This window comes from Alosa sapidissima, chromosome 3, assembly GCF_018492685.1.
Source record: "Alosa sapidissima isolate fAloSap1 chromosome 3, fAloSap1.pri, whole genome shotgun sequence".
NCBI lineage: Eukaryota > Metazoa > Chordata > Actinopteri > Clupeiformes > Clupeidae > Alosa > Alosa sapidissima.
This window is the reverse complement of record NC_055959.1, coordinates 14,201,797-14,220,461: the sequence shown is the minus strand read 5'-3', so window position 1 is coordinate 14,220,461 and position 18,665 is coordinate 14,201,797. Positions and strand designations below refer to the sequence as shown.

General features: G+C 46.8%; 1 protein-coding gene across 3 annotated transcripts in view; it reads right to left on the bottom strand.

Moving 5' to 3' along the window:
• Positions 1–18,665, bottom strand: part of tanc2a (tetratricopeptide repeat, ankyrin repeat and coiled-coil containing 2a) — a 152,371-nt gene that overhangs the window by 85,215 nt on the left and 48,491 nt on the right. For all 3 annotated transcript variants that reach the window (XM_042087836.1, XM_042087835.1, XM_042087837.1), the window contains one exon: positions 3,294–3,394. In XM_042087836.1, coding sequence (XP_041943770.1) covers positions 3,294–3,360 — 67 coding nt within the window. In that variant the 5' untranslated portion in view covers positions 3,361–3,394. The remainder of the gene's footprint in view (positions 1–3,293; positions 3,395–18,665) is intronic.

The window sequence follows — 18,665 nt, the reverse complement described above, 5'->3', positions numbered from 1 at the left end:
TCTTGTGACATCATCAAAGTGAGACACCATTCCAGTGTGGCACAGGAAGAGGACATGAAGTTGTTGGGCTTGTGGCCAACCCAGCTGGCGGTGGGGTAAGTTTTGTGCTTTTGTGCCTTATCAAATCTCTAGGCCCACAGGGAGACGGGAAGGAGAGAAGGGCCCATCTTGGTGCCAGGCCTGGGCAGGGAGTCAACCGCGGCTGGCACTCGTGATAAAAGTCAACCCTGGAGGGGAACTCAGCCCAGATGAGGGCCGGATGAGGTCCAGGTGAACATTCAGTCAGCCCGTCTCTGTCACACAGTCGGCACAGCTGCCAGCAGACCGTGAAATTTATCATTAAATCTTCTGTCGCTCGATTTCTTTCCTTCAACCCCTCCTGCCCCGCCGCTGTCAGCCTCACATACAGTAGCCCGCTCAACGCACAAAAAAACCCTGGAGAGATCTGACTTCCTTCAGACAAAGAAAAAAAAAAACGGTACCATCTCAGCACATGAAGTGCATTATCCCTTATCTTAATTTTACATTTTCTGGAGTTTGGAGTGTTTGGAAAGTGTTATCAAGTGTGTGAGAGAGGGCTTTTTCCTCCCTTACAGTTCACTCCCCGGTAAAGTGGAGAAGATGAGGAGCAGTCAAAAAGGTCAAGCATTTGGGTGTCAAAATAAATCAAGAGCCCGCAGCCTCTCAGAGAGCAGGCAGCCATAATTATTTAGTGAAATCCAAAAGGCGTGTGTGTGTGTGTGTGTATCTGTCTGTGTGGGGCTGTATGCAGGGGTGGGGGTGGGTTCCAGGAAACGTGAGGCTGAATAGCTTGTTTGTCTGCTGAGTCACACTTTTACCCATGCAGCTCCTGTTCGTTTCCAGGAAAACTGAGACAGTGTCAGTGTCAGTGGTAAACTGGTAAACAGCGTGGCTAAACTCACACTAAACACACTCTCACACACACACACACACACACACACACACACACCTAAAGCGCTTCCTCTGGGGGGGAAACATAAACACACACATCCCTAGCATACACGCCTGCAATACCATACAGGTCCCAACAGAAGTAAAAAATGGGTTAGTCCCCAAATTGCAGGTGATTAGGCCATCCTTAAAAATATTTTCGTTTGCCGTAACCCGACCGACCCTGTCAATTTAGAACCGACCCAAATATTTTTTTTTTCCCCTTTTAGTCCGACCGACTTGCCGGTTGTAAACTTGCGTTAATACCGACCGATTGTTTTTTTTTACTCTAAACAACCAATACAAATGCAATAAAATAATAGTTCTTTTAGTAGGCCCAAGTATTGTGAATATAAATTGCCTACATGCAAACGTGGCTCACTTAAAAAAAAACCTGTGGCGTCATCTCTACACCATTGGTTTTACGCATGTCACTTCGTTTCATTCATACAAACTGATAACGCTGTTACTAAGTTCTGGAAGAACTGTGGCCAGATCTTTTCTCATCCCTTCTCCCCCTAGTCTAGCGGTGACCGTGTCGGAGTATTGAAATTGGTTGTGGTCTATTCAGCATTTCTCAAAATATGGGTCCGCAACATGGAGACTGCTGAGTCGTGGAGTGAAATTAGGCCCGGTGCTTCATCTGATAATTTGCTGCGCAGTTGATCAAGAAACCGCGGATCGACGAAAAAAGAAAACAAACGTTTCTGCTATCGATGTCATTAAACATGGAGCCCTACAATTAAGTGGTGGTATGAGCATTCATTCAATGCGCGTCTGCGCGAGAGAAACTGAAACTAATCGATAACGTTGGTATCAAAGCTCCGCTTCAACCTGTTGGAAGGCTATTTATTTATTTAACGAAACTTAATAGAACGACGTTGTTTTTTGTAACTTCCTTAGAAACAGAGCAGAGACTGTATAATACACTGTATAGCATTGAGTATTGTATAGTCAAATTTCAATATAACGTGGTCAAGAGCTATTGTAGCCTTCTTTCTGGGTACATGTAGATGAGCCCTATGACCCAAAAGTCTGCCATGACCGGGCCTCAGGTCAAAGAAGTTTGAGAAAGGCTGGTCTATATAACCTGCATCAGAATGAGGTTTGCAATGGTGCGCCTGAAGGCACGGGTTGAAGACCCAGTCAGTTAAGTCACGATATGCACATTTGTGTAAATTCATTCCTAGGTAATCAACATGACCAAAATTGAACTTTTTTTTTTACTTTGAATCTTGAAAAAAAAAATATTGACCTACCTACCGACCCATTTTTTATTTTTTTTGGCTGTTACTGCAAACAAAAATATTTTTAAGGATGGCCTTATGGAAGGTTGTTGGCACCAGATCAGGGCCAAAGGAAGCCCAGTCTCAGCTTCCATATTGGATCTTGATGGCCCAGGCTGCCATGACAACAGCTGAGTTAAGCCAGCGGGGCGTGGGCCTGCTGTTGCTGCTCACTTCCTGTCTTACAGGTCCAGTCAAGAGTGTTTAGGAAGTGAATGAGCGTCACGCCCGTTTGGGAAAGAAGAAGAGGACGAGGAGGAGGAGGACGGCTTGGTGCAATGTCAACAGTTAGGGGTGGGTGTGACCACAGTCACAAAGGAGCTGTTGGTACAGCGGAGATGCATACACATAACACTGACAGCACTGTGGGGGGAGAGAGAGAGAGAGAGAGCGACAGGAGGAAAAAAGAAATACTGAAGACATAAGTAGGGGACAGAGAGAGAGAGAAAGGTATAACAGGCAGAAAAAAGATGGAGGACAAACACAGATATGGTAAAAGAGAGAGGAGCTAGAGAAAAGAGAAAAGAGGAGTATAAGGAGGAGTGTGGACAAGTTTCCATGTCTACTGAAGAGGAGTATGGACAAGTTTCCATGTCTACTGAAGAGGAGTATGGACAAGTTTCCATGTCTACTGAAGAGGAGAGAATGTGGGAAAGAGTGAAACAGAGGGAGAGATACTGACAAGGAAAGAAATATGGCGCCTGAGTGTGTAAAGCTGTCATGGGCTTCCTCATCAAAATATCTCCTTCAGGGGTAGCAAATCCCTGGAAGAGGCTAAGAGCCGAAACCATGCACATTAAACAAACTCTCTCTCTCTCTCTCTCTCTCTCTCTCTCACACACACACACACACACACACACACACACACACACACACACACACACACACACACACACATCCATAGCCATTCATGTGTCAAAAACAGAAACAAACGCACACTCATACACATATTTAGACAGAAACAGCACTGTCTTCACTTGCACATTAGGGGTCTTTCATACTGATCTAGCAGACACACACAGAAACAGGCTCATTGGCAGTGACAGCGGGACTCACCACTATTCCGGTTCTTGCGGTTGGACTTGCCGCCGCTAAGCAGCATTTTTAAGCTGTTCCTGAACATGACTGCACCAGTCTGTACAGGGCTATGAAGAAATCTGCAGAGAGGGAGAGAGAGGGAGAGAGAGGGAGGGAGAGAGAGGGAGAGAGAGAGGGGGGGGCATAATCCAGGGTTAGTCACCAGCATAAATCCCAGAACCAAGATTCCAAATGAACATTTTATCTGAGGGCCAGACGACCCCTTCCCCATCAATCACACGCTTAGCACTTCCTCATTCCCCACCCCAGGACGGCCAGGCTGCCCCCGCGCACCCTCAACACTCACTGGCCTTGAGAGCACAGACAGAGTAGCCAACCCCGGCATGCGTCCGGACCCGATACGGCCCACATGTGGCAGAACTCTACTCTCCCGGAGCTGACCTCATCAAAAAATGACTCTAGTCCTACAAATCTATGCAGAATCAAGGCCAGATCTAGTCCATCTGTATTGGATTGAGTCAGTCAGTGCTGTGCAGTGGTTTTAATCAGCCAAATGAGGCCTGGGTTGTTGTGGCTGTCTGGAGCGAATAGCTCTGCAGTGATGACGTGCACACAGTGCCCAAAAGTGTCGCCTCAGAAAGAGGAGTGTTGGAATCCTCTCAGGGCTAGCGTGGCTTAGAGGAGCCCTCGTCTTCATTAGAGCAGCAAACTCGTTGGAAATTCAGCTCATCTCGCTGCCCTGGCTCTTTCGTTTTCAGAGCGACAGCGGCGGCGGCTGCTGCTTCTGCTGAGGTGCGTCCACACTTTCCAGGTTCAAAGGACTTCTCTAATGTCTAATGACGTGTGTGTGTGTGCGTGCGTGTGCGTGCGTGCGTGTGTAAAAATATATAAACGAAAATACCATGTATAAATAAAATGTGTGAGTATGAATATGGAGTGCATTACTGTAGATGTTTTAGTCTGTGTGAACGCCTGTATGAGTGTGTGCAGGTGTGGACATAATAACTTTCCATCCATGTGATAAAACCATTCTTTGTCATTTTATTCTTAGGAGACCTCTTAACACTCACTCTCTCTCTCTCTCTCTCTCTCTCTCTCTCTCTCTCTGTGTGTGTGTGTGAATGAGTGAATGAGTTGGAAAGAGGGAGAGAGAGAAAGAAAGAAAGAAAGAAAGAGAGAGGGTGATAGAGAGAGAGACACAGAGTGTGAGTGCTTCAGACTCCTGACTAATGTTTGCATGGCAAAGAACCTCTGTGTGCAACTGCTTCAGAGACATCTGAAAGACGTTTGAGCACACGTTGGCACTTAGTACACACTGTGCAAACATACATTTAGCAGAGAAAGCTAAGCGAGGTCATGTTCTCTCCCTCTCAGCCCCATCACGCCAATATGATGATTAAACTACAGAGACAGCAACTGGCAATTGGTGGAGAAAATGAGGAGAAAACATCCTCTTTTCTCCTGAGCAAACAAAACCATTGTCCAAGGCTGTCTGGTGTTCAACACTGTGCCATTGTCAAGCAATGCACCCTGGGTAATCTACTCCTGTTTTGTGTGTGTGTGCGTACATGTATGTGTGTGTGTGTGTGTACGTTGTGTGCATGTCTAGTGTCTGTCTGTCAGGATTCACTTTTCCAACAATGCCACAGCTGTCGCCATGGATGGGAATTTTGCGAATGAGTCTTAAGGCTTTTCTGCCTTGCGAGCGTTTCAAAGGCCCTGTAATTACTGCCAGAATGTCATCTTACCGAACAAAAAGAGATGGAGGGAGGGAGAGAACGAGTGAGAGACTTAGAGAAAGAGAGAGTTGTGTGAATACAAACAGGTCCTTCTTGTTCCTTCACACGGATCTCTGACAGTCTATTTGTTTACCTCTTAGTCCAAACCACCTTTTGCTCAGCCCAATAAAGTGAGGTCATCTTGACTTATACAGAACGCTGACAAAAAGGAGGCAATTTTTTTTTTTTTTTCACAAATCAGTGTGTCTGGCAACTACTCTTGTTGTCCATGTCAAATCAAATCAGGCATAACTGTATGACAGAGTGTTGGAGTGAGCGGTTTGGATGTGTTGCGTGCTATTGTGTTGAGTTGTGTGTGTGTGGTGGGGGGTTCTGTGTGTGTGTGTGTGTAGTAACATATGTTCCCTGTTAGGAGAGGCATGACTCAGCGAGACACAGAGGCCTGTGGCTTCTCCTGCCTGTGGCCTCCAACGCCAAACAGCATCAACAAAAGGAGAGCGAGGTTATAGAGAGACCGAGAGTGTGGAGGGAGGGAGAGAGAGAATAAAAAGAGAGCAAACTACAGGTGGTGGGGTGTGTGGAGAAACCTAGTCCGTGGGAGCCTCGTCTCTCTCTCCCTCTCCCCTCTCGCTCGCTCTCTCTCATCCCTGTTTTCCTCTCAGTTCAGTTGTCAGCCACTGTGGCCAAAATCTTTTTTTTTCCTTCAAATTCATTTCTGTTCTCTGTCCATCTTTGTCTTTTTTCCCTGTCTTCTTTCTTTCTTCCCTCCCTCATTCCCTCTCTATGTCCTCCAGTGGCCTTGCTTTGACTTCTATTGGCTTCTTCCTGGAAGGCCCCCCCCCCCCCCCTTTAAAAACACAAACCCAAAACCCAGGACCCCCCCCCAACCATAAGTCCCCCTTCCTGCAGCAGTGTGACGTGGCAGTGCAGTGGGGGTCCAAGGGTTAGAAACAGGGACAGGGGCTCAAATCTTCAACCAACAACACCCCCAGCTCTCTCTCTCTCTCTCTTTTTTCCATCACTCTCTCGCTCTTCATCTCTAACTCTTTCTGACCATTTCTGGCTCTCTTGGTCCTCATCCCTCCATCTTTCTCTCCATCCTTCCATCTCTCCTGTAAGCCTCCTCTGTGTCTGTTCATCACCCCCACCCACCAAATTATCTCCCCCTCCTTCCTACAGTACAACCTGTCTTGCTTCTCTTTGAAAAGGAAGAAAGCACACACAAAAACATATTGCTGGTAAGCCACACTCACCAAGGCTGTTCCAATCCACCTCAACAAAGAGCCCCACAGAGCCAACAAGGCCTGGCGGTGTCTACATCAGACAGTATTGTCGTCAGTCTTTTCATGAGACACGGTTTCCCCTCAAACTCAAACACAATGCTGCATTTCATAAAGTCTAGTAAGAACACAAGCTTCTCTGATAGAGAACCAGCATGAGACTATACACTGTGCTAAACACCCATATGGTTTTTCTTTCAGTCAATCCTGCACAATTGTTCTTGTCTCAGAGTACAAAGTAGAGAGCCGGTCAACTCTGCACCAAATCAGCATCAGACCCAGGCAGACTGGTTCCATTCAGAACCAATCAGACCCAGATAGACCGGTCCCAATCAGAACCCATCAGACCCAGATAGACCGGTCACAATCAGAACCCATCAAACCCAGATTGACCGGTTCCATTTTCATCTGCTAATTGGGTAACTTGGTTTAGCGACTGGTTGCTTTAACCTGTTTCTGAGCTCATGCTGCCGCCCCCCCTTCTGTTCCTCATCTCCACAGCTTCCCACTGCGCTGGGGTCTTATCGTTGGCAGAGGCATTAGTGATAAAACCCTGAGCGTGAGCGTGAGCGTGCCCAGTCTAGTCTGTGGATCTAATCAGGCGCTAGGTGCCTTTAAAAAGCTGTGCTAGGCTGCAAGGGCGCAAATGCAAACCAGATGCATCAGCAGGGGGTAGTGTGTGTGTGTGTGTGTGTGTGTGTGTGTGCGTGTGTGTGTGTGTGTGTGTGTGTCTATGGAGGGATGAGAGGCTGGGAGCGTATAGCACAGGGTTTCTATTTCCCAGAGAGGGAAATCAAACACTCGTTCCAATCATAATAAATCAGGTAATAAACATCACTACATAAAAGGACGAGAGTGGAAAAGTAGACAAAAGCACACATGGACAAACACACAGACCCACAGGCACACACACACACCACTGCCAGTATTGACCATCACTGTTGTCTGCCAGTGGCACCCATGGTTCTTGATTATTCAATTTAATCCAATTCCATTTCAAAAGGACACTAACCACTAACATATGCATGCATACACACATACTCTCAGACAGAACATGCACGCACGCACGTTCACCCTCACACACACAATCACAAAATGATTCCTCCTACTCCTTAGACTTATGGTCACAAAACACCTGCTCACTATCACTCCTCCTCTCTCTCATCGTCTTTCTCCCCATCTTACACAAGCACCCAAATGCACGAACACACACACACACACACACACACACACACACACACACACACACAGAACATAATTTTACACAACTGGCAGGACAGACAGGCAGAGTGTGTGACAGTGCGGCGAAGGGCTGGTGTGAACTGCCGGGTAATTAGCAGTCAGAGAGCGTGACAGAGGAGTGGAGCGGGGTGTCTGACCTTACACGCCAACTAACAGCGCTAACGCTAACACGTCAGCAGAAAACACGCCGCCAGATCAGGGCCTGTCAGAGAGGGCTCGTGTCCCCACCACTATACGAACCAGACAAGGGGGGCAAGGAAGAAGAGAGAGGCAGAACGGCCGCAGAATGTGGAATGAGCCGTGAGGGCACAGAAAGAGACAGGAGGAGAGAAAGAGTGGAGGAGGAGAAAAACAGAAGAGAAGAGAAGGAACGAGAGAATGACTGAATGGGAAAGAGAGAAAGAGCTGGAGGGTAGGGGTGGGAGAGGGGGGTGGGTAGGGGATGAGGAGACCTTAGCCCAGGGCTATTACGACTCTGGCAGGAAGTGACACTTTGTGAAGATTCAGACTTGCTAAGGGCTAATTAGCACACTTAGCCACTAGCCTGAACTCCTGCTGCAGCTCCAGGGAAGGGAAGATGCTAATGCTAGTCCCTTAGCGCCTCATCTGCAGGTCTGCCTGCCCCAGACTGCCATTTTAATGAGGCCTAGATGGGCGGACGCTAATAAAAATGGACTGGGCAGCACAAACAGGAGGAGATGCTAGGTTAGATGATGGGTAGCATTGCTAAACAGCAGAGGGTAGGCCACTGTTGAGTTCTGTCAGAAAACAGTCACAAAAAACACACTTTTGGACAGTAAGAGGAGATAAGGTCTGGACCTCAAAAGATCACACACACACACACACACACACACACACACACACACACACACACACAAATAAACAAACACATACATACACAAAAAAGAGAGGAACTGATGCAATAACCATGGTTGACTTTGATTCAAATGCTTAGAAACGCGCACAAATGCGTTTGCAAACATCATTATTCTACACAGCCCACTGTGTGAGTTGTGCCAGGGAAAGGTCATTGGCTCCCATGCTTGTGGATGAGCAATCACCTACAGTGCCGCATATGCCTGAAAAAAATACTGTGAAGCTCTAAAACACACTGTTGAGATTTCCAATTTATTAGTCGAGTTGCTATGGCAATGACAGTTAGAGGATTCTTTCTCTAGACTATGACACTGAACCAGTGACTCATCAAATTTCTACTTAGAAAATGGCAGCTTGTGGTTCCAGTCAGTTTTATAAATCAAACTTTACACAAAGCTCTCAACGCCACAGCAGGACTACTGTGATACAGACAAAAAAAACAACAGAAAATGCATCCTAAATGCTCTTTTAATGATTTATTTTTCAATCTTTATGTTTCCTGTCCATCCTATGACGATCTCCCTTCTATGTGTACCTATCTGTCTGTCTGTCTTTCATCTCTGCAATCTTTACATGAAAAAGTGATGGCAATTTAAAACATTATGGCCGGGCAATCCGAAAACTGTCAGTTGGTATTCCACACATATTTAAATAACACTCCTAACCACGACCTTGGTCTAACCTGGACCCTCAACCCAACCATAAAACTAAGCCTAATTATGTTTTTCATTCCCAACAGTGTCAGCAGGAGGCTTATTGATTGCTTATGGTAAGCCATCCGAACAAAAAGGGTCTGAAAAGGTGTTTCATCACCTCTCCAGAAAGACAGCTTTTTCTGTCAGGGAAAAAAAGGTTAAGAATTAACACTTTTCTGCAACTGACAGTGCAGAGTGACAGACAGGTATTAAATCACTTGGCAACACAGCAGTGCCAACAGATTATTCGCTAGATGTCTGAACTATTTATTGACAATAGTCAAGCCTTAACATGCAGCTCTGGACAACAGGTTTAGTCACTGATTCATTTTTTTTAAATTATTTGCTATCTGATCAGTTACCACATTTTACCCAATTCACTGCTGTCTAGGGTTGGGTATCGTTTGGGTTTTATCAGATACCGGTGCTAAATCAATACTTTTAAAATGGTGCCGGTGCCGAAACGGTGTCTGAACCGGTACTTTGTTTGAAATCCACGTTGTTATTCGATGCAGTTACTACCGTTTGTGTCGGCACCGGTGCCATATTAGAACTGTGTTTCGGTGCCCAACCCTACTGCTGTCTATAGAGAATATGTCAAGCTACTGGTCTAAATTTAAGCACGGGTGAACCTGGTGTAGGAGTGTATGATATCCCACCTCCAGATATCCCACTCATCTTTAGGCTTCAAAGGGCCACAGCAAAACTCATCTGTGTCCGTGATAATGTGACTGTCTTCCGCACTTTGAACCACACTTCAAAAAGCCTTTCTGCCTGATCAGGGACTATCTGCTATAGAGCATGTGCAGTGGGCCTTATAGCTACTTCTCTTTCTTTCTCTCCCTTTCCTTCTCTCCCTCTCCCTCTCTCCCTTCCTCCCCTTCAAGACGCCTTTGTGTGGATCGGAGCCTGAAAGGGCTCTCTGTAAGATCATTTAACCTCCATCTGAAAGGGAGTACTGCAAAGGCGGATGGTGGAGTCGGAGGGAGAGAGGAAGTGTGTGTGTGTGTGTGTGTGTGTGTGTGTAAGTAAATGGATTATATGTGTGGCTCTGTAGTGGTGTTTGTTTATCTGTGCATACTGTATGTTTGTGTGTTCGTACATGTGTGAATATAAGTGCACTGCACATGTGAGGGTGGGAATATGAGTGTTATGATAAAAGTGATATGAGTTTATTTATGCATAGTGTGAATGTGAGCGCAAAAGTGCTTATGGGTTTGTTTGTGTGTGTGTGTGTGTGTGTGTGTGTGTGTGTGTGTGTGTGTGTGTGTGTTTAGTGGTGAGGGGTGGCTGGGGGGCATCCATGAAGAGAGCTCCTTGTGCTACACTAGAGAGGCTCAAATTCATCTGGCTCCCCTTGATGACTGAGGTGTGTGTGTGCGTGTGTGTGTGTGTGTGTGCGTGTGTGTGTGTGTGTGTGTGTGTGTGTGTGTGAGAGATGTAGGACAGAGAACAAGGGTGGCGGTGTCCAAACAATGGACAGAAGGCCTCATGGCTGAACGGGATGGAACTGAGCATTCCAGCATTAACCCTTTCACTCCTAGAGGCTCTGGCTACTAAAGCAGGAGGAAGAAGAGAAGGTTGAGGTGGAGAGAGAGAGAGAACCCCCCCCCCCCCCCCCCCCCCCGCCCCCCCTCCTCGCGTGCTAAGGAGCTGTGGGGAGTCGCGCTGACCGGGCGAGTGCGGCCTCTCCTACTAATCTGAGCAGACAGGGGAGGAGATATCCGTATTGTTATGCTTTGGGATCTGCAGTGAGGCAGCCGACGCAGCACTAAGAAGAAGAAAGGGGGGATGAAAGTACAGTGAAATGAGAAAGAGGGAGGGGAGAGGAGGACACAGACTCTCAACATTTTGGCAGGCTTCTCAGGGGAACGAGTTCATTGAGGGGTCACAGTTAACCCCTCCACCCCCCCCCCCCCACACACACACACACCCCAAGCCGCCTCCTCTCTCTCTCTCTCTCTCTCTCCCTCTTACTCACTCTCTTTTATCCTCTCTTTCCCCAGTTCTCTATCATTCTCCTCTCTTTTCCTGCACTCTCAGTAGTCACTTGTGAGGCTGAACGGGTCTGATCTGCGTGTAGATGACTTACAGGTGGGCATTAGTCATTCTGACAGATCAGCATTTGGCATCTTCCAGCTGATGGAGGTCTTAACAGCACAACTAAACACAACACAACTGCGGTGGGATCAACATCTGGTTACACACACACACACACATCTGGCTGCTCGAGAAAGCGTGCACACACACACACACACACACACACACACACACACACACACACACACACACAAACACACACACACACACATCTGCATAGGCTTTCAGCCACAACTATTCGGCTGAATCACAACTTTTGTCTAGTTTGAAATCTCCCAAGATGAAGTACAATAGGATTTTACTCTGCAATGCAATCACTAAGGGAAATGGAACAGGGCGAGCGTGAGAGAGAGAGACAGACAATCACACAGACAGCCAAGTCACTGCAGATTTATGGACTTAAAAAAAGCAGAGACTAGCCTGTGAACCCTAATGAAAATCAAGTTTCTTACAAAAAACATGGTGCATCTGTGTGTGTGTGTGTGTGTGTGTGTGTGTGTGTGTGTGTGTGTGTGTGTGTGTGTGTGTGTGTGTGTGTGTGTTTTAATATTTTCACCTGGGATGCACCAGGAGAGTGCACCAGACTATGCATGGATGACAGCTGTCATGTCTGATATGTCTCTGTTATCCCGACAACCAACCCTGCAGGAGCAACAAGGTGTGTGTGGTGTGTGTGTGCGTGTGTAACAAGGTGTGTGTGTGTGTGTGTGTGTGTGTGTGTGTGTGTATATTGGGTTATGCTTGAATGAAAATGCCTCTGTGTCTCCTAGGTTCCTTGACAACAGCACATCCTCCAGATGTAAACTTCTTATGAAACACACACACACACACAAACACACACACACACACACAAGACAACTACTCCACAGAGCACTGCCTGGCGCTCCGGAGGGATCTTAAAAATATGAGCCAAGTGAGGACCAAATACAGTATGTCCCAGAACCAGTGTCATCAGTCTGGGCCACATCCACAGCGCCGATGATCAAAACAGGTGCAGGATCAAGGCTGAGTGCAGAACACAGGCCAAGTGACCAAGCATTCCATGTACTACACAAGAAGTCTGATCTCTAGGGCTAATGTTCTGCTCTTAACATCTGGCATAGTATCCTACACACTGCAACAAAGAACACTATTGTTAGGTACACACATATTGTTTTAGGGTTTTATCCTACTTATTTCATCAACCGATAGAATTCATGATCACTAATGGCCTCAGCTTTTATCCAAAGCAATTAAATTAAAGTGAGAGAGAATGGTCCAGCATGCTTAGAAACAGTACAGCAACTTAGAAAGACACAGAAATGATGCAGGACCATGATTCGATCTAGCGACTAGGCCCAAGTGCAGGACAAACACCAGACAGCTTAAGAGGGACCTGAAATTCACCATGTGCAATAAAAAGATCAGGAGATGACAGGGGGGGGGGGGGGGGGGAGTCTGGAAGGTGCTCTCCGATGACCAGTCACACCACCACCCAGACTGTTTGTTCCAGTTCAGCAGTCAGGAGGGGTGGGCCATGGAATATGGAATGAACAACTGATGAGCTGCACACCAGCAAATATTAACAAGTAAACATTCAGAACACTAAAGTCCCATCATTTGGCGACGGCAACATGACATTAGCTGACAGTGATGCCTAATGCAGCCCAAATACACTTCCTGCTATTTCAGACCATCAGCTGTATCAGTGTCATCGTCAATCACACATAAAATTGTGACTACATGCTAATCAGCCAGCAACTGTCTAGCCTAACCTAACAATGGAGCTTCAGTGCATATTTGTGTGTGTGTGTGTGTGTGTGTTTGGTGGTGGGGGTGGCTGTGTGTGTGTAGGCACAGAGAGGACTAATAATCACGCTGTAGGAAAGAAACGTGGGGCCTGTATTATGAGTTCCTGGAACCTCAAGCAATTTGTGTTCTGCTGCAAACATAGTGACTCACAATACTAAAGAGTGCAGTGTGTGTGAGTGTGTGTCTGTGTTTGTATACATGTGAGTCTGTGTGAGTGTGTGTGTGTGTGTTTGTGTGTGCGTGTTTATTTGTGAATGTGCGTGTCCTTATACACTAAGGAATTATCACATACTTATGAGTATGAGTATGAGTATGTGTGTGTGTGTGTGTGTGTGTGTGTATGTGTGTGTGTGTGTGTGTGTGTGTGTGTGTGTGTGTGTGTGTGTGTGTGTGTGTGTACAGTATGTGTGTGTGTAAGCGGAGAGGGGGTGGATAGCCCTCTGGGCTATGAAACTACACAGGAGGTCTGGGCTTGTGCCAGCAGAGAGAGGGGGCATGTAAACAAAGCAACAGAGCCCAGCTCACACACACACTAATGCAAGCACAAACAACAGCAGAAAAGAAGGCTGGGCACACAAAAGAACGCCCTGCACATCAGCACACCAGACGTGGAAATATACTGGGGGATGGAGAGAGCTTACACACGTGTACTTGCACAAACACATCAAAATCAACCACATGATGTGGCCTTATTATCACATAATAAAAGTGTGAATCTTTTGTTGGAGGTTACCCTTGTGACCACACAGGTACACACACTAAAGAGGAAGTTTGCCTCAATACCTGCATGACTGTCACTCACATAGACCGTCAACTTATAAAAAGGAAGTACAGCTCAATACACATACTGTACACACGCACACGCACACGCACACACACACAGAGTACCAATCTCTCTCTCTTCCTCTCTCTCTCTCTCCGTTTGAAGTATCTATCCTTTCCTCCATAAAATGAGGTTGAAAATATTAAGCTTTAACAAGGATAAAGCGTTGAAGTTTCAGCTTAAAACACAGTTAACAGCATCTCTGTGATAAAGATAGCTACTGTAGTTTGGCTAAATGAGTCATCCTCCAGCCCAGAGGCTTGGACTGAAACCCGGCGTGTTGATATCATCAGATCATTAGATAAAATATCGACATGTGCCGTCTCACTCTGTCAGGGTGACAGACAGGGACATCTCTCTTAAGAGTGTTGCGGCTTGCTGGCAAAACACTTCCATCTCCGTAACCATAATGAGCCAAGATATATTTCCATATTCAAACAATATTAAGATGGAGGAAAATTGGAGATTTTATTCCTTTATGGTTACTACTGCTACTGTAACTGAAATACAGACACTGACTCACTGAAAGGGTACAATGATAACATGGTCAGTGTTGATTTCAAAGGGTTTTTTCCATATTTACTAGGCCAACATACTGTATGTCATACTATTCAGTCATCAGTGAAATCCCATCCATCCAACCATCCTTCTGTCCATTCATCTGTCCCTCAATCCAAAAAATAATTTGACAGGCCAGCCCTCAGGGACTGGTAAAGACAGAACAACGCAACCCAACACAGTCGACCACGCACACTATACAAGCCATCATAGAAGAGCAAACGACCCAATGTTCACTTCGCTGTCTGTGTCCAGAGGGAACACTCCCAAGACACTCCCAAGACACACACACACACACGTATACAAACACATGTACACACAGACACACACACACAAGTCCTCCTAACCCCCTTTTGTGTCTGGCCCACTTGGGTGGGTGGGAGTCTGGTGTCACTTGTCAGTCTGTTCACTGGTGACCCGGTTTGCCCATTTTCCTTAACAGGATCAGGACCCCTCCAGAGCCTGGAGGAATATGTGTGTGTGTGTGTGTGTGTGTGTGTGTGTGTGTGTGTGTGTGTGTGTGTGTGTGTGTGTGTGTGTGTGAGAAAGGGGGTGTCACTGTGAGACGTCCTACTTCAGGACGTCGGCAGTACCCTGAGACGGACACTGGATACGGTCGGCTGCTTACCGCTGATGAGAAGAGGCTGAATGTGAGTCCTCAGGGGACTCGTTCGTGCGTGCGCACGCGTGTGCACACAGACACACAGACACAGACACACACACACACACACACACACACACACACACACACAGAGAGAGAGAGAGAGAGAGACCAACTCCGACGGGCCAAGGAGACGCAGCCGATCTGAGATCTGAGTCCTCAGCGGAGCACTAACCCGAGGTCTGTCGACACTGGCTGTCTGTGGAGAGAGGCTGAGAGGGAAGAGCCCTCGGAAGGCACTGATAAGGACACACACCAGCCCCAACCCTCCACCTCCACCTCCGCCTCCGCCTCGAGCCCCACTGGACACAAAGAGGCCTTCAGGGGCAGGAACTGGGTGGAAGGTGCGCTGTATTTTAAGCAGCACCTGCTCTCTCAAAAGAGATGTGTGTGTCTCTCTCTCTGTGTGTTCTAGTGGAAAAGGCTGCGTGTGTGAGAATGAGTGTGTGTGTGTGTGTGTGTGTGTGTGTGTGTGTGTGTGTGTGTCTGTGAGCGTGCGTGTGCCAGGCTGAAAGAGCTTGTGTTTTTGCTTCTCATGCATATCTGTGAGAGAGTGTCGTTGTATGCAACGGAGGTGTGTGTGTGTTTGTCTATGTGTGTGTGTGTGTGTGTGTGTGTGTGTGTGTGTGTGTGTGTGTGTGTGTGTGTGTAAATGAAACAGATAGCGTCTTTTGTTCATATGCATATTAGTGAAAGTGCATCAGAAAGGTTTGTGTGTATCAGTCTTTCCGTTCGTCCGTGTGTGTGTGTGTGTGTGTGTGTGTGTGTGTGTGTCTGCCACCCACATTAACATTTCATAGCTCTCATTAGCCTTGACAAAACCTCAGCCCTGATGTCTTCAGCAGATCAATGCATCTGTTCTGGTAGCCTCCCCCGCCCCACATCTCCCCTGAACCCCAAGTACTCTCCTGCCTTCTACGGGAGAAACGGTTAGAGAAAGGGAGAGAGAGAAAAGGAAAGAGGGCGAGAGGACGATCCAGTCCTAGAAGTTTGGGGGCCGGTGGGCTTTGCAGACTGGGGAGTGGGGGGGGGGGGGGGAATCAAAGCCTGCAGCTTCTCTTCAAAAGGCCAGCCGCCGCGTTTGTTCTCTGCCTGCCTGTTCAAAGCACATGCCATCTCAAACCCACTTTCTCACTCGAGCAGCCCCGATAATTGGACAGTAGTGTGTGTTGGCGTGTGTGTGGCGGCAAGTGTGTGTGTGTGTGAGTATGTGTCTTCTGATGCCAACTCAAAACTATGGATAACAGAGATGGAAATTGGTTCAGGGCTGCTCAGAGTTCACACCAGATGCCAACGATGCCCATCTCTGTTGCCCACTCTGTTGCCATGTCGTATGCCAGTTCTGCTGCCCATCTCTCAAAGGCATGACAGCTACTGGTATCTGACAGTTGATGCTTGTTTGACAGGCTCCCAGCAGATATGACAGCAGCTTTCTGAGACTAACCTCACCGTGAACCTCCAACAGTCACGTGTGTGTTACCCTGACTGACTGAAAAAAGTTGCGCTGATATAATCTGCACATTGTTTGTCTTTTACATCCATACACGTACACACACACACACACACACACACACACACACACACACACACATGCATGTTTCGTCAGGCCTAATAATAGCTACACTGATCCACACCTGTGTTTAATCAGGTGTGAGTATGCAAACACACACACACACACACACACACAGGTATCAACAAGTCACAAGGTGGCTTCACAGAAATGACAGGAGGTGGAGATAATAATAAAACTATACATAAGATGTAGCTGATAGATGTAGTTCTGGTCCGAAGCTGCAGTGGTTTTGACCTAAAAGCTGTACTTCTTCACATAATGGAAGTGTGTGACCCTGCCTGACCTTTAAAGAACAGCACATTTTTATGCCATAACTATTTGAAGAGAATAATGGGGGTCAACACTTCACCTTCATACATCGCACACAGACTCTAAACTATCAAAAGGAAATAACGGATAAACTCCTCAAATCATCAACATGCACAGGTCCAAAACACAAGGGCATTGGTCAGCCATTACTCTCAAGATACAAGCTTTTATTTTGTTCTTGTCTATTGTATGGTCAGGATCCTTTTTCCTACACTACAACTCAGTGGACTGCACCTTTAAGGTGACTTAGTCTTGCCCAGTGTCAGTGGAAGCAGGGCGAGTGCCAGCCCCAACGTGAGGCTCTGCAGCTGCCTCTACATGAAGACAGAGGATCGAGGCCAGAGATCGGGGAGATATTTAAAGACGGATTGGGCCACCATTATGGGATCAACCAAACTCCCAATCTGGCCTGAAGACGGAGGGGTTAAGAACTGGGAATGCGGGGCAGTCAGAGAGGGGTGTCTGTGGCTCGGTAGAGTAATCTGTCAGTGGGATCCTGTGCTCTGCTGAAGCTACAAACTTTAAGAGGGAGAAACATACTGTACACACCTTACACAAAAGCTACGACACTGGGTGAAATTACTGTAACTTTTAAAGAGGGAAAAACCATACACACCTTACACAAAAGCTACAACACTAGGTTAAGTTGGACTTTTCAACTTCAGTACGCCAGTCTCTGTTTCTCAGTGTGTTATGGGAGCATTGGCTTCAGAAGTGTAACAAGTTTAGATGAATTAGCTTTGATTTGATCCTTAGGGACTGACTGCGACAAAGAAAGCGGGAGGTGGAGAGAGAGACAGAGTGTGTGTGTGTGTTTGTGGAAGGTAAGAAAGACAAAAAATGCTTTCTGTTCCTGTCCGAAAAAAATGGTCAATGTCTTCAAAAGAGAAACTTTAGCTAATGGATTTTCCTGCCATGATAGTTTTGGAAGACAATTCCATGTCGGAGGCTCTCCAGATGTCTGTCTGTGTGTGCGTGCGTGCATAGTGTGTGTATGTGTGTGTGTGTGTGTGTGTATGAGAGACTGTCAGATCGTGCATATTATTTCTAGTGTGTGAAAGTAAATGTGGGGAGTAGAGTCTAGCTAGATGCTGTTCACACAGCACCCAGACTCCGTCACCGTGGCAAAATCTTTAAGCCAAACACAAACACTGCATCCGCCACGCAGCCACTCCAGTCAACGATAATGACTGTATTCAAAACCACAACTCTAATTAATGCATCACTTAGCGACAGAGGCGTTGCATAGCAACAGTGGAACTGTGGAGCCATCCAGGGCTTCTGAAAACAATGGTGAGGGTGTGATGTGCAAGGTGTCTTCTTTCTCTGTTCATGCCTCGCTCAAATAAGTACATCACAACAGTCTAATACATCACAACAGTCTAGCCAGCCCATCAGTCCACAGAGGACCAGTGTGTATGTCTCAATGTAAATGGCCCCTACCCTTGCTTTTTCTCAAAACAAAAAGAAACCAAACACTATATAAAGAAGGCACTTAAGTAACAGCTCAGTTCAGGGTGTGGGTTTTGGCTCCTGAGAAGAACAAACAGGCAGGGGAAAAACTAAAGTAACACAGACACACGCACGCACGCACGCACACACACACACACACACACACTGTAGAGTGGCATCATATGACTACTTTTTATGGTTCTACTCTGGACTAATTGGCCATCAGTGGCTGCATTTTAAACCTCTCTTAGTCTCTGTCATTTTGTGAAAGCTTACCACACCCATCTCAGT